At 39.4% G+C, this 17,180-nt stretch overlaps 1 protein-coding gene across 1 annotated transcript in view; it reads left to right on the forward strand.

Annotated features, from left to right (window-relative positions):
* The window catches only part of LOC119424489 (laminin subunit gamma-1-like), a 72,118-nt gene extending 57,945 nt beyond the window's left edge, over positions 1-14,173 (forward strand). Inside the window, exon 3 of the mRNA XM_037691974.1 lies at positions 14,027-14,173. Within this exon, the coding sequence (XP_037547902.1) occupies positions 14,027-14,173 (147 nt within the window). The remainder of the gene's footprint in view (positions 1-14,026) is intronic.
* Positions 14,174-17,180: the final 3,007 nt, after the last annotated feature.

The following is a 17,180-nucleotide window of genomic DNA, read 5'->3' on the forward strand; positions in this document are numbered from 1 at the left end:
TGGATGGATGGATGGATGGATGGATGGATGGATGGATGGATGGATGGTCTGAACTCATGATGAAGGACTCCTTGCACAGTTTTGATGCATTTTTTCTGTTCTTCAGTGAAGCTTACAGACCTGAAGATTATTTCTTTCGTTTGTATTTTCTCATCATTTCAGCGGCTCAATAAGCAATTTTCATGCATTATGTAATCAGGAGTTTTCATATCTCACATTTTTTGGGGGGTTTAGAACCAAAGATTTTCTTCTAACATACACACAAATGCACAGTTCAAGATATTTTTCCCTTCATTATTTTTTTCTTAAAATTTACCTTAATAAGTCCGTAACCAGCCTTTCACATCTTTTTACTGTGCTTTGATTGTAATGGCATCACATAGTGCTACTGTGTCATACAGCAATTTAGCAGTTTAATATATGCTGTGAGAAAACATTGACTGCAAAAATCACAAAAAGATGAAGGAGAACATTTCTCTCCCTGTGTGCCCAGACTAATCTCCCTGAAACAAAGCCCTGAGGAGCAATATGAGGTCAATGTCTAACTCCTAAATATGCATGTTATGCAAACTAAAGAGTCATGGAAATTCTCAGCTGGAGTTTAAAATGCTGCAACATTGGTCTCTCAAGGAATGTTGGTGTCGCAGCCTTTGTGAAGTCACTGTCGTTTTTGTCTGAGAAAATGGGAGGTTTCCTGTTGTAGAGACATCTGCTTAGAGTACAGCTGCACACAGAAGGGTGATTTAAACCCATTATCATATGGGCCGAGGCTGCCCTTTGGTTTGCTAAATCACTGACCTCACCTGCCCTCATATGTTCTGCCTTGTACCTGTACTCACTTTTCTATGAATAAGCAATACTATAATTTTTCACTGATTCCGTGCTGTAAGTATTTTTTTTTTTTCAGTTCTGTTTAATAGGGGACAACATGGTGGCTCAGTTGGTAGAGCTGCTGCCTCTCAGCAAGCAGGTTACTCTGGTTCAAACCCCGGTCCAGGGGTCTTTCTGGGTGGCGTTTGCATGTTCTTTCTGTGCATGCATGGGTTTTCTCCGAGTACTCCGGTTTCCTCCCACAGACCAAAAACATGCATGTTAGGCTGATTGGTAACTAAATTGTCTCTAGGTGTGAGTAAGAGAGTGAATGGTTGTTTGTCTCGTTTGTCTCTATGTGTCCCTGTGGTGGACTGGAAACCTGTCCATGGTGTACCCCACCTCTTGCATAGTGATTGCTTGTTATGGGCACCACTGACCCCCGTGACCCAAGAAACAGAAGAAGTGGGTAAAGATAATGGATAAATGCTTAAAAGGAAAACGAGCCACTTGTTTTCCATAGAAACAAATATGTCAGGAAAAACTTATATGGTGACCCATTTTTGATAAAACTATAATCATATCCAACAAATCAAAGGAAAGAGAAGAAAAAACTTTTCTTGTCATCTTACTAAGTACAATGAAATTATGTTTTGCATCCCTCCATGTCAACATAGGAGTAAAGTAATCAAGGTTCAAGGTCGTTTATTGTAATTCACATCAAATGTGGTACATGAGGTGGAACGAAATTGTGTACTCAAGGTCCCAGTTACACCCAAAATAGCAATAATATAAACTTCAAAAAAGAAAACAGTATACAAGGATCTAAGAGTTACGCTAAACAATAATAAAGTAATAAATACAATATGGTGTACTAAACAGCAGCCTAAACATGAGTCAGTTGTGAGAAGATGGGTATTAATATAGCAGCTTATGAGTAAGAAATCAGCAGCATTGATAATCAGCAACACAGATAAAGTGACAAATCTCCAATTAAAGTGACATTACAGTGATTTGTCTGATTAGGGATTTATGAGTCAAACAGCTTCAGGGTAGAAGCTGTTCCTCAGTCTAGTGGTTCTACACTTAATGCTCCTCAACATTTTGCCTGAGGGGAGTGGCACAAACAGTGTGTGTGCTGGGTGAATGGGGTCCTTCATGATGCAGGTGGCCCTCTGACTGCATCTGGAGGTGTAGATGTCTGTGATGGTGGGGAGATTGACTCCAACAGTCTTCTGTGCAGCTTTCACTGCTCTCTGCAGAGCTTTATTTCTCTCCAGCTGTGCAGCCCCTGTGCCACACGTTGATGCTGGAGCACAGGATGCTCTCCACCTAACATATGTAGAAAGAGGTGAGGACTGAGCTTTCCAGTCCAGCTTGCCAACAATAGAGTAATGTTAAAAAGAGGCAAACATATAGACGAAAGTGTGACATTTTCAGTTATTATATATATTGTTTCTACTGGTCACATTGTAGTGTAGATAAAAACATGTACAGCTTTGTATGTACACTTTAAACAGATTGTCACAGTGAGGTAAGTGGAGTAAACAAGTTTGTATCTAACAAGTTTGAATAAGTTCAGGTCCTCTGGATGGCAAGTGACCATCTGGGCACTAACAATCGGTCGTTAGACTAATGGTCCTCCTTTTGCATGTGAACACCTAGTTTTGGCTGCCACCAGCATACTGGTTGATCCACTATGCTTCGTGCTGCTTATGACAGAGTTTGTTGCAGCTCCTCAGGCTGAAGAAGTCTTTTGGATAAAAGACGAAACATTTCAATAAAAATGAGCCCTTCCAAAGGACCTGACTCAACCTTGTTAGATTTATCTACTTGGATTATTGAGCATGCATCACGACAAGTTTGTATGTACAATTTTAAACATTATGGTTTGGCGTGCTATTCTTGTATGACCATGATCACCGCACGTGGTGAATATGGTGAGGTTTACAGTTCATTGTTCAGTGTTGCTGGTGATGTGTGAGAAGGGGATGGTTCTGGTGTGGGGTTGGAAAGGGCCACAGCTCTGGGGATTGATTGATAGATTGGATTTAATAAAGCTTTCAGGAAATATTCATTGGATGTAAATTTACAACTGTTTGGCTTTTGGAGCCAATATAATTTTAGACGGTTGTGTCAGCCAGCTGTCCTTAGAAAATGCAAAAAATTGCTATTATTCAGTCACTTTGACAAATAGTGAGCTAAATTTTGATGTGGTGGTAGCTGAGAATAAATTAAAACAAGTACTCCTGATGTGAGATCTTGTATTTTCCCACAAAATTTTGTTCAAAGTTTGACTAAAGCAGGTTTAACTTCATCACTTTTCGACAAATGAGTCTCAAGCTTTAACATGAAGAGGAATGGGCAATATCCATCCATCCATCCATCCATCCATTATCTTTACCCGTTTATTCCATTTTGGGTCACGGGGGTCGCTGTGGCCCATGTACAGCAATCACTGTGCGAGGGGCGGGGTACACCCTGGACAGGTCGCAAGTCCATCACAGGGCCACATAGAGACAAACAAGACAAACAACCATTCACTCTCTCACTCACACCTAGGGACAATTTAGAGTTACCAATCAGCCTAACATGCATGTTTTTGGTCTGTGGGAGGAAACCGGAGTACCCGGAGAAAACCCACGCATGCACGGAGAGAACATGCAAACTCCACCCAGAAGGCACCTGGGCCGGGGTTTGAACCAGGGACCTGTTCGCTGAGAGGCAGCAGCTCTACCAGTTGCGCCACCGTGCTGCCCAATGGGCAATATGCATGCCTCAAATAATAGTCTTTGCTTACCGTTTTTTATTTGAAATACTGAAACTAGACCTGTAGCATGAAGGTTTAAACATATCATTCAACATTTAGAGTTAAAAAATTAATTTATGTCAACAATGTTCCTGTTTAAAGTGATTTGTGTGTGTGTAGTTTTATTTTTTCTGGTAATTTTCCACTCTGATAATCTTCAACACATGTACTGTGTGAGAAGGCAGCGTCATCACAGAGAATTTAAAAAAAAAAAACTTTAGTTTTGTTCTGATCTTAGAGATGATTATGCTTTCTTTCAGGCACGAAGCCTCCTCAGAATCAATGATGCACAGGCTGTGCAGTCCTCAGGCTAATACTGAGAAAAACAGCATGGTGAGGAGGTGGCTGTGGGTGGGCAGACCTGTAAATGTGGTCAAGATGGCCATACAGAAGTTATGGAAAAGCAGTGGGGCTTTGCATTCAAGATGTTGGGGGGGCGGGGTTGATTTAGCTGATTTGTTTCATTTCTGTTTACTGCTTGTAGCAATCTTCATCCCACAGACAGGAAACAGATTAGGAGCAAAGCCAACAGAGTGTCACCATGTTCCCGCAGAGAAACTTGGCAGAGATTTTTCATAACTCTGGAACTCTAAAGGAGTTCCTCTAAAAGATATGCATTTGGTGTTTTGAGGAATTGTAGCGGAGAGACTTACAAACATATCACATCTCTCTTACGTAGGTGGGCAACTGGGTTGAGAAGGTTTTAGCATATAATTTGAATATTTTTATACTCATCCAGCTATGCATTAAGGATTAAAAGTCAAATAAGTATTATTTTACCAAAGTTTAAATGTAAAATGCAACATGTTATTAGGAAACAGGGAAAAGAAAAAAAAATGTAATTGTGCATAACTATTCACTCCCCTGCACCACCAACACACACTAAACTTTATTGGTCCACCTTTGCAGCCGTCGTAGCAGCAAGTCTCTTCAGTGTCTCAACAGATCAGGTACATCTAATCACTAGAACTTTTACAGATTCTTCATCACCAAACTCCTTAAGCTCCCTCAAGTTTGATGGAACCTGATGTGCATAACAATCTTGAAATTAAACCAGAGATTTTCATTTAAATTGATGTTTTGGCTTTGACTGCACTATGCTTGAATATGTGTTTGTTTCACTGTAAACCACTGGGGTGTTCAGCAGATGGAAGGAGAACACATAAAGGAAAAAGCGGGTAAAGATAATGGATGGATGGATGGATAGTCTTATATAAACCACGGCACCGTATAATGGAGGAGTCTCCAATATGTTTTATACAAATTCAAAAATGGTCTACTTTATTTTTTCAAACACTAGAACCCAGCTTTATTTGGTGTGTAGCTTACATGGTCCTATGGACAGATACTGAGCTGCTCAGCTTTGTCATGAGTATTTTAGACCATTTAGCTGCTTTTCAGAAACCAGCACAAGCTACTGTTAGTTGAAGACCATGGGGAGGGAAACGTGTCAGGCTACAGAGGGAGAAGAGGAAAGTCAAGAATGTAGAACTGAATGTGGCATCTCTAAATGTGGGGGCAATGACAGGCAAAGGTAAAGAGTAGGCTGACATAATGCTAGGAAGGAAAGTAGGGTTTTTGTTGTGTCAAAGAGACCAAATGGAAGGGCAGCAAGGCTTGCAGCTTTGGAGCAGCGTTTAAACTGTTTTACAATGAAGTGGACAGAAAGAGAAATGGAGTAGGAGTGGTCCTAAAGGAGGAGTTGGCAAATAATGTAGTAGAGGTGAAAAGAGTGTCAGATAAGGTGATTTGTATGAATGTAGAAGTAGAAAGTCTGATGCTTCAGGTTGTCAGTAATTATGCTCCGCTGGTTGTATATGATGTAGAGGAGGAAAAATACATTTTGGAAGGGTCAGGATTAACAAAAGACTGTCGGAATCAGTCTCCCCACCATCACATAAATCTACACCTCCAGATGCAGTAAGAGGGCCACCTGCGTCATGAAGGACCCCACCCACCAGAAAACACACTTTTTGCCCCACTCCCCTCAAGCAGGAGGTTGAGGAGCATTAAGTGTAGAACCACTAGACTGAGGAACAGCTTCTACTCTGAGGCTGTTAGACTCATGAATCTCTAACCAGGATAATCACTGTGAAAGAAATCACATCATGTTGCTGATCTGTTTCATGTTGCTGCTGATCTGTTTCATGTTGCTGTGTTCATTCGTGCTCATCTGCTCACACAGACTCATGTTCATGCTGCTGTTCAAGCATATTGTTTTTGTACTAGTAGTGCTTAGCATATTTTTATTTAACGTTTTTCTTAGTTCATATCTTAGATCTTATTACTGTTTTTCTTTTACATTTTATACATTTGTTGGATGTAACTGGGACCCTGTGTACACAATTTTGTTCCACCACATGTACTGCATGTGGTGCGAATGGCAAATAAAGAAACTTTGACTCTCTGACTATGATTAAATGATAGAGAAGGAAAGATGGAGAAAATGTCTGTAGAATAGAGGAGAAGTGTGCTGGTGCCCATTTTTAAGAACAAGGGTGATGTACAGAGTTATTAAACTAAAGGAAAATTAAGTTTATGAGCCACACAATGAAGATATGGGGGAGAGTTGTGGAAGCTAAACCTAGAGGAGAGGTGACTATTTATGAGCAGCACTATAGTTTCATGCCAAGAAAGAGCACCACAGATGCCATTTTTGCATCGAGGATGCTGATGGAGAAATACAGAGAGGGTCAGAAAGAACTTTATTGTGTCTTCATGGATTTAGAAAAAGCATATGACAGGGTGCCGAGGGAGGTGGTGTGGTATTGCATGAGGAAATCTAGACTTGCAGAGAAGTATATTAGACTGGTACAGGACATGTATGAGGACAGAAGGACAGTGGTGAGATGTGCTGTAGGAGTGACAGATAGCTTCAAGATAGATGTGGGATTGTACCAAGGATCGGCTCTGAGCCCCTTCTTATTTGCTCTGGTGATGGACTGACTAATGGATGAGGTCAGGCAGGAATCCTTGTGAACTATGATTTTTACAGATTGTGATCTGTGGTGAGAACAGGGAACAGGTGGAATAGAACTTGCAGAAGTGGAAGTATGCACTTGAAAGAAGAGGAAAGAAAGTAGCTGTAGTAAGACAAAGTACATTTGCGTGAATAAAAGAGATGGAAGAGTGAGGCTACAAGGAGCAGAGGTCACAAAGGTGCAGGACTTCAAGTACTTGTGGTCAACTATCTAGGAAAATGGGGAATGTGGTAAAGAAGTGAAAAGGGGAGTCCAGGCAGGATGGAATGGGTCGAGAATGATTTCAGGAGTGATTTGAAAAAAATTAAATAAAATGTCTGCAAAGATCAAAGGAAAAGTTTACAAGACAGTGGTGAGACCAGCTTTGTTGTATAGTCTGTAGGTGGTGGCATTAACAAAAAGACTGGAGAAATAATTGGAAGTGGCAGAGATGAAGATGTTGAGGTTCTCCTTAGGAGTGACAAGGATGGATAAGATTAGGAATGAGCTCATCAGAGGTACAATACAGGTTGGACAACTGCAAGATAAAGTTAGAGAGGCCAGACTGAGACCCCAGAGGAGGGATAGTGTGTATTGGTAGAAGGATGTTAGAAATGCAGCTTCCATGAAAAGAAAAAGAAGATGACAAAATAGGAGATACATAGACAAAGTTAGAGAAGACATGAAGGTAGTTGGAGTGAGGACAGAGTGAGATGGAGAAGGATGACTTGCTGTGTTGACCTTGAAGAGGGAAAAGCCAAAAGAAGAAGTTATCAGAATATTGTTGTCCGTTCTTAGTACATAACTTTTTGTGCTCGACCCTTTCTTGGCAAGTGGTGGCATACTCTTTCTGTTTACTTTTAAAATATTTAATAGTGCTATGTGACATGCGCATATTTTAAAAAATAATTTCGTCATGATCTCTAGTTTTAATTTTGACTGTGGTCTCTGTTGATAGTTCCTTCATGCTGTTGCTTGCTTGGTGGTTAAAAAACACTGATTATAGCTCATTTACTTTTATTAATCTGGAGTAGTTTGTTCAGGTCCATTACTTATAATCAAATTGAAATTCCATTTAAATTCCAGTTTGTAAAGCAGCAAAATGGAAAGCATACCTGCGGATTGTGTGGGGAGTTATACTTTGCTGGACTATAAACAATATTTCACAGTTAACTCACAACATCCAAAGCTTTTACCTCAATGACATTACTGATGCTTCATTAATTTTTAGACTAAAATTGTTCTGTAGAATTGCTGCAGCTTTAGAGTTTATGACTACAGTCATAAAACCCTTTTCATTGTTGCTTTGATTCTTTTAACTGCCCATGCGGAGGTTGTTAGTAGTAATTTAGACAGACTAAAGTTAGGTTAAAGTTGAAGTTGGGCTTGCAGTCCAAGCCTGTAGTATGGATTTATGCATAAGGTTTAATGTTGTGACAGAGAAAAGTTCACATGCAAAGCCCATACTGTCACAGTTTTAGGATGAATTAGACGAAGGAATGCAGGCAAGCACAATGAGCTTGAGTTAAAAAAATAAATAAATAAAACTTACAGCACTTTAACCAAAAAAACATACTAACATAGAAGCAAAAACATACTGACAAAAACAGATCGAGGAGGCTCATACATGAAATGAGTAATGTGCATCAGGCTCCATTGATTTCTGAAGGGATAACAGGGAGGCTATAGAGACTGAGGATATGGGAAACAGGACAAGGGGACAACACATAGACAAGGAACAGGTGAGTGGGCGTGACAGGAAGCAGGACCAGTAAATTAAGGAAATTACTTATAATGGTAGACACAAATTGGGGTAATGCACAAACTAAATACCATGAAAACTCAAAACAGAAAAACAAACACTGACAAAACAGATCATGATACAGGTTAACTCCAAAATCTCTCATTTAACCAGAACTGCGATCAACTAGATAGGTAGTCAGCAGAAAGAATCAGAGAACATAATGCAAGAAAGAAAATATTTGAAGTGAAATTGCTCAAACAGAAGGGAAAACAGGAGCACTGAATTCAAAACTGAAGACAATGGTAAAAAAGTCATGAAAACTGAACTTCCATCCATCCATCCATTATCTTCCACTTGTTCCGAAGTCGGGTCTCGGGGGCAGCAGCTTGAGCAGGGAGGCCCAGACATATATTTCCACAGCCACCTCTTCCAGCTCTTCTGGGGAGACCCCAAGGCATTCCCAGGCCAATCGAGAGACAGTCTTTCCAGCGTGTCCTGGGTCTTGCCCAGGGTCTCCTCCCAGTCGGACATGCCAGAAGCATCTCCCTAGGGAGGCGCCCTCTTGATGTAGAGGAGCAGCGGTTCTACTCCGAGTCTCTTCCAGATAACTACATTTCTCACCTTATCTCTAAGGGAGAGTCCAGCTACCTTGCGGAGGAAACATTTCATCCACCTGTATCGGCGATCTCATTCTTTCGGTCACTATCCAGAGCTTGTGACCATTGGTGAGGGTAGGGACACAGACTGACCAGTAAACAGAGAGCTTTGCCTTACAGCTCAGCTCCCACTTCACCACAAAGTACTGGTACAGACTCCGCAATACTGCAGAAGATGCACCAATATGTCTCCCAATCTCACTCTCCATTATTCTCTCACTCATGAAAACTGAACCTAACTTTAATATACTGGTTCATCCTCTATGTTTCAATACATTTTTTTTTTCAATTATTGAGTATAATATTGTAAGCATTGCAATTAGTGAAGCCACCCCTTTGCCAAAAAAAAAAAAAAAATGGGCGGATGTAAATACTATGTATAGGCAGAAAGTTGCAGCCACAAGTAGAAGTGCAGTGAGTTGGTTTGATCTCTCAACACACTCTCCCACTAAACTCCATCATGCGTGATCTCCTCCGGTAGCTCAGGAAAAAACTGTTGTTAACAGAATCAGTATTGTCACGTCTGTTTCCCATTGTAGCCACAGCTAATTGTTGGCCAAATTACCCGCCATCCATGTGACCAATTACAAAAGTTAATTGACTTATTCAGGGTGCATTCACCCACCCTTAAGGAGCTTTTCCTCTTTGGAGAGAAGGATCTTTGCGCTTCGCCTCCTGTGTGTCATTAATGCCTTTATGAGTCAGCAGTTCCTGAAATGTTCACATGAACAAAAGGAAGCTGTTCACCTTACAAGCAATTGGGGTTGTGGCAAAATAGGGAGTCATGTCAGCTGTAGGAAATGAGTTTTTGTCAAAGGGCTCAGTGAGACAAGTGGAGGATACTGTGGACAAATTAACATTTACCTCCAGTACTAATCCAACAACGAATGAAACATGATGAACCTAGATGGCTTTCTGATAATGAATTGTTATGAATTTTAATTATTTTTGGACACAAGCACAGTATCTGAAATGGAAACATTAATTTCAAGTTTTATATGACAAAAGGAAGGTTTTTCTATTTGCTGCTGACAGACTTAGACAAGGACTGCACATTTCCATGCTCTGTTTGTTTTTACACTTTTTGAAGTGTGCATAAAATTACATCTTTCAACTTAAATCAGGAACTGCAAATAATGCTGATAAAAAAGAAGAGAGGTGGCACAATTTAAGGTAAAATAAAACTATTTCCCAAAAGAAAGCATCATGCCAGCTGTCTTGTATGCTTAGAATTTAAACAAAGATCCTACGCAATCTGTTAGCACTTTTTATGCTAAAATTGGGCTCAATATCTGTGGAATTTACTTTTTTTATGTTTTCTATGGGTTTCTAGCTGAGGTGTCCATATTAAATTTTAAAAAAATAGTTAGAGATGTACATCTAAAGACAGTTTTCTGTAAGTTTCATTCAAATATGTTTACTGGTTCATGGGATATTTTGCAACCAGATAGGCAGAGAAATTAACACTCAACAAACATTTTAATTGTTTTTTTTTTTATATAAATAAAACTTGAAAGACACAACAGCAGGAAGAAGAATTGTAGGTTCAAGCAGCTCCAGACAAAAGAAAATAGTCTGAGGTTCTGTTTCAAGTGCTGGTCAACTGGACTTCTGCCAGAGAGTTCCCTTTAGCCATTTTTGTAGATTATTGTACTATTTTGTAAACAACACCCAAAACTATTACCATTTTGCACCCATGCTCTTACAACATTTATGTATCATTATCAGAATCAGCTCGGAGTGATACTGCACAAAATCGGACTAGTATGGAAAATGTGGCAATAAATGTTCATAACTGTGTTCATTTGCGTTACTTTGCCGTACGTATTTTACTGACAGCTGGATAAAGGTGGCATCTCAGTTAGCTGTTTCCATTGGAGACTAGCTGGTGACATAAAAGTGAGCCCAGGCCATGGCGCCACTTGTCGAAAGGCCAGGTTTTGAAAATGACAGTCTATTTTGTGTGCACAGCTTGCAAAACTGCATTACTGGTAGTCTACACCATCTTCCTACATCACACTCACCTTAGCTCACTTTGTACCCACTTGGCAGCCACCTCCACGTTTAGGATTTAATCTGTGGGAGAACACTTATGAAATGAAAATAGGCCAGTTTGGTTTAGTTTTTTAATAAAGTATAAGTTTTTAAATAAAGTACCTGTGATGGACTCACGACCTGTCCAGGGTGTACCCCGCCTCTTGCACAGTGACAGCTGGACATGGGCACAAGTGATCCCTGCAAAACGGAAAGGAAGAAGCAGGTAAAGATAATGGATGGACGGGTGGAATAAGTATTGTTTATCAGTAGCATGGATTTTAGACCTGGTTATTTGCCACAAACATTTACTGTAAGAACAGAGCACCCTGAATATAGCTCAATTCATAACTGATCAAATCTAGGCTGGTACAAGTCAAATTTGAGACGTTTCTGACTATTTTGTAAACAGTGTTTGTCACACAGATTTTTTGAGACTTATTTTCTTAGTTGTACACAGTACATGCATTTATGTTCTATTCTGTTGCTGCTATTACTTCTTGTCACTAGATGATGCTACTGTGACAGAGTAAGGCAGGCAAAACAGAGAAAATAGAGTAAGGTATAGAATATTGTGGTTCTGTACTAACATCTGGCACACTAGCTGTGATATAGTTGGTGAGTTTAACCTTTGTCCCCAATTTATTACAATAGCCATAAAAATAATATTCAAAACTCAAGCACAAGACTGTGTTGCATGCAAAACCATTGAGGACCTTGTAAATGTTGTAAGACATTCTGGAGCCTCCTTCATGAATGACAACTAGTCCCAGTCTAGTGAAATGCTACCTTAAAGGTACCTCCTCTGGAAAAACTTCTCTAAGTCATGCAGTTGCTCAGATACTATGAATAAAATGTCCTTGCCAGGTGATGGATGAATGGAGGGATGGGTTAATATAGATAGTGTGATGTATAAATCTACTTTCCCTCAGTACAAAAGTGTACTTCAGTAAGTCATCAAAATTGTGGCAGCTGCCAAAATGGGCCTTTATAGCCCAAAAGTATGGGTACTTAGTTTGTGGCAACAAGGTCCATTTGTACTTTGATTTGGCCGCAGTACAAATTGACCTGGAGGCCCCTGTTGTTTCTTCAATTCCAGCTCTTTCTGCTGATGTTGATTAGTGCATTTCTGTAAATATGTAACAATACTGGCATTTTTTAATTATGTACTTTGTCAAAAAATGGAAAAACAAGCAGCAAAATAAAACAAAAGTGGAGCAAATTTTGAGGGGGGAAACACAGGTTAATGTTGTCTGCAAGCACCACCATTAATACAATGCACTGCATTTTTTGCCACACTGAAAAACACCACTCCCATCAGAATTGAAATGTTCCATCTGTGAATAAAAATCATCACTCATACCACCTATTTGCAGGAGGGTAAAGTGGGATAAAAGCATCAGTAAAATGGTCCCTACAGCAAAACACGGGTACCCAAATGCCTGATTGTGTGTTCCAACTGTTCGGGTCTGTGCTGTTGTCTTTGTTATAACCCACATGCACTCACACGTGCTGAGAATAAAACTGAGCAATGACTCATCGAACTAGATCACTTTTTCAAAACCATGTAGATAAGTGCCCATTATTTTTCTACCTCAGAACTCTCGCCTGTGGACTTATCTCTGCACTGAAGGGTTTTGCACTGCAGCCTACATGATCGAGGTTCAGATGCCTCTTTTTTACTAAAAAAAATCTTCCTGTTGTGAATAAAGTTCTTGCAACACAGAGACTAACACTAAATCATCTTTCAAACCCACCTAGAACCTTTCCTTCGTACAAAATTAGTATGAAAGAATAGCATTTTTTGAAGGAATGCATGTTTCCTACTGTACTTCTTATGATGAAAAGGATAAAAGTTTAGGTCAAAACTTGTAAATGCAGCTATGCTCATTCTTGTGATATTTTGTCTGTACATAATGGGGAAGACCCTCTGCTCCTACCACATCAGATTTAGGTCAATATTTGTAGATCTAATTAAACTGTAGCCATTATGAAGTTGGTTCAAGTCAGTAAGCTGTAGTGGCCATCTTAAGGTTGATGTACAGTACTCCAAATGTTGAAGACTTGTAGATGCACAGCCGACAATCAGTTTCTGAGCGTTTCACTCTAATCTGTCCAGTGGTTCATGGGATATTTTGCTAACAGACAGACAGTGTTTATTGTAACAGTTAATGTTAAAACATTAAAGCTCATGCTCAGTAATCCAGGTAAAAATCCAGCAAAGTTACGTCAGGTCCTCTGGATAGTTTATTTGTGTTAAAACCTTTTGTCTTTCATCCAAAGTACTTCATCAGTTCAAGGAGCCACAACAAACTTAGTATTTTAAGTAGCACACTCACATAGTGGGCCAACCAGTTTGATGGTAATAAAATGGTTAGACAAGTCGGCGGAGGAGAGGGTGGACTCCAGAGACCATCACCATCAAACTGGTTGGCCCACTATGTGAGTGTGCTACTTAAAAGACTGAGCTTGTTGTTGCTCCTCGGACTGATGAAGTCCTTTGGATGAAAGACGAAACGTTTCAACACAAAGCTGAAGAAGACCTGACAACTTTGATGGCATTAATGCCAAAGTTTTAGGCAAATACGTTACTCAATGTGTGGAGTTTGAAGTATGTGTTAGGAAAGACAAAAAAAAAAAAAAAAGTTTACCAACATATCTGGAAAATTGACTGAGTCCGAACAATTGTGTCTGCCAAGGTTGCTTTCAGATGAGGCTTCCATTTTGAATCAGATTTTTTTTCAAACTGTAATTAGTTGTGTGTGATTACTTTCTGAGAGTCTCATTTGATTCTGTCCTATGGTTTGTGAGATATTTGTGAGAAATAGTACGGACAAACACACAAACACAAAGAGAATAGGATAAAATCATAAGGAAATGATTTCTGCCTACTGAAAGAAACTTGTAAAAATAGGACACTGTAATATCTAATTATGCTGCTCCCTGACTATAAGTTCCTCTCAGCACACCAGCAGACATGCTAAATTACTGCAGATTTCCTGAAATGTCACAGCCTACAAGGATCCGTACCGCCACCAGACATGCGACAGAGGCTCAGGCTGTTGTTGACAGTGCTGCCGCCTGGCTGTCAGCTCGCCTGACCAGCGCCGGCAGCAGCACCACTGGCTGGAATGATAAAGATCGAGTGGATAGGATGTGACAAGTCAAGATGGTTGAATTTGTGCACTAGCGGCCCACCAGTGCCAATCAGAACTGACTCTTACAGCATTTTCTTTGTGTGTGTTTGGAGGAGGACAGTTGTGTCAGATTGTGTTGCACTGCTGTATGACCACTGGGGCTGCAGATGTGACAGCAAGGCAGTCAATATTTGTCAGAAGGTGCATAGTGAGCTTAACAGTGTTTTTTTTTTCTTGTATAAATACTTGTAAAGAATATTGTATTCATTCCATCTATTAAAAATATATTTTAAACATAAAATATAACTTGTTAAAAAAGGAAGCAATTATTGGATGTACAACTGGTTAACTTTTAGAGTCAAGCTGATTCAAGATGGCTGCCACAGCTAATGGCAAACACAAAAAGCAAACAAATAGGAAACAGAAAATGGTTAAAACTGTTAGGCTAACTTTGTCATGTGTTAGCTGAAACCCACCTCGCGCACACACACAGAGTGCTAACGGATTACACAAGATCTTTGCCTAAATTGTAGGCATTAACTATTTGAAGTCAACTTTGTTAGCAAAATTTCTCATGAACCACTGGACGGATTTTAAAGTAGCTCAGAAAGTAATGATTGGACATGAATCTACAGCTGCTTATGCTTTGGAGCCAACCTGATTCAATATGGCTGCCACAGCTTATTGACCTCAGCAGACACAAAATCTATACAATTTAGTCAAGAAATCATTCAAATCAAATAGAGTTTGGTGTGGTAGTATATGAGAGTAGTCCCTAACACATTGTACTTCAATACACTTTAATTTATAACCTTTTTTTTTACTTTCTTAAAAAAATGTTTGCCTGGACTTGTAATTATTTTATTAAACATTTTTACACATGCACAGAACCACTTAGTGTTTTACCTTAATTCTCCATTCCTGTCTGCTGATCCTGCCACTGTTAAACTTCGATCGTGCCCTTAAATGGTTATCAACTGAGAAAAATGTAAATGATGCTAAAAGGAAAACATCAGCTATATTTGTTTTGTAAAAACTTTTGACCATGCAAAAAATATCATCTCTTGGCATTTTGATTTATCATTAAAGTTGACATTCTTGCTATCTAGAAGCAGAGTATGTGTATTTTAGCATTATTGCTGTAAATTGTGTGGAATGGCAAATTAAAACAATATTAATATGTTTTATTATGACTATAATAAAAGTATAATTTGTCATTATCAGTTGTCACTTTCAGTTGTGTAAAGGAGGCTCCAGTCTAAGCATGCACAAAAACGTGTGAGAAAAACACATAAAATAAATGTAATACCATATCTGTCTAATTATTTGGCCAAATGTATTTTCTGCTTTTGCTTTGTCATGAGTATGACTTTGCTCTGGACCTGAATGGGTTGTTTGCTGTTGTTTTTATGTCAGCTGGCAGTTTTACCTATTCATGATAGACTAGCTAAACTGTGCTGCATAATATATTTACTTTTTACCAGCTACAAACTGGAGACATTATTTTTAATGAACATAAACATATCACCGTGAGCAATTTCACTAACCTTCAAGGACTAACTTCCCTTGTTCGGATCTCTGTGTGCATCCAAAGTTCGTGTTCTTTAGCTGGCTTTGAGGCAAATCAAATTAAAGGGGAAGGGGTTAATATCACATTATGTAACAGAAAAAAAAAATTTGGATTGCATTTTTTTTTTCATCTCAAATATCCTTTTTTTATCATAGCAGTTTTAAGGAGCTATTAAATTATTTTTATTGAACCCTTATTAAGAATATTTTCTAGAAAGTATAACAGGTGTAGGTCTCTGTAGGACTAAAAAAGTTGATGGATTTTGATTGATAAAGCACAATTACAACTATTTGAGTTTTTTTAATAAAAGCTCTGAACTGGGTTTTAACCAAACTGATTAATTAAGGTGACTACTGTGGGGACTCCTCATTAAAAAGGAAAGAGTTATCATATGGTTATTTTGAGCTCAATAGAGAGCCTGAATCATAATAAAATGGGCAATTTCACCTAAGTCCCCCCTCAGGGTAACTGGCAAACTAAAGAGGGATTTGATATGAGGGGTATGAGGGCTTTGATGGCGCGTTATCGGCTGGGTAATTTGTTCGTGTGTAAACATGAATTACTGTTATCTAAGTGCCCCCTGACAGCCGATTGGCTCCTCATTAGGCCTCTGTGAAATGAGATTAGCAACGAGGCTCTAAATTACAATCCAATCCCAGAACACATAATCTCTCACACATACTGTATGCCCCTCAGTGTGTCTCAATGCTTTATCTATTTCTGTCAGCTATTTTATTTAACCCCTTTTTCATCTACTTCTTCTTGCCTTGTTACCACTCTCTAAATCAAGCCTCTTATTTCATGACCTCTCGGTGTGTTTTCCCACTCAGGGTGCAACTGCAGCGGGAGATCTGACGAGTGCGTGTTCGACTTGGAGCAGTACAGGAGCACTGGCAGTGCGGGGCGCTGTGTGAACTGCAGAGACCACACTGATGGACCCCATTGTGAGCGCTGCAAAGAAAACCATTACAGAGAATTCCCAGAAGAGCCCTGCCGACACTGCAACTGCAATATCAACGGTTAGCTGCAATTTACAAACACCTAATTGGCTTGAAAATAGTTTGAAGACAGAGCATCATTATTTGTTGCTTTGCTACCAAATGATTGGAGTGGTTGGTTTACGCTCCCCACACACATGTAGGTGTGTGTGGCAGGGGGGTAAACTAGCCACTCCAATCATTTGAGGAATGTATGTTTTCTAGTTTTTATATTGCTTAAGTATAGTTTTCTCATTGGGGTGGCCTTTGGGGAGGCGAAAGATAAATCTGTAATGCCCAAAGACCACCAACGCCACCCCCTTTCTCCATTGTTATGTGTGGTTGTTGATAAAAATGCTTTCATCAAACACTCATCTTGAAAACTACTAACATTCACTATTCAAATCCCTTAGAGATTGAGGACATTAGTGTACTGCTTGTAGTATATATATATATATATATATATATATATATATATATATA

The sequence above is a fragment of the Nematolebias whitei genome, chromosome 18 (assembly GCF_014905685.2).
Source record: "Nematolebias whitei isolate Nwh7 chromosome 18, NemWhi1, whole genome shotgun sequence".
NCBI lineage: Eukaryota > Metazoa > Chordata > Actinopteri > Cyprinodontiformes > Rivulidae > Nematolebias > Nematolebias whitei.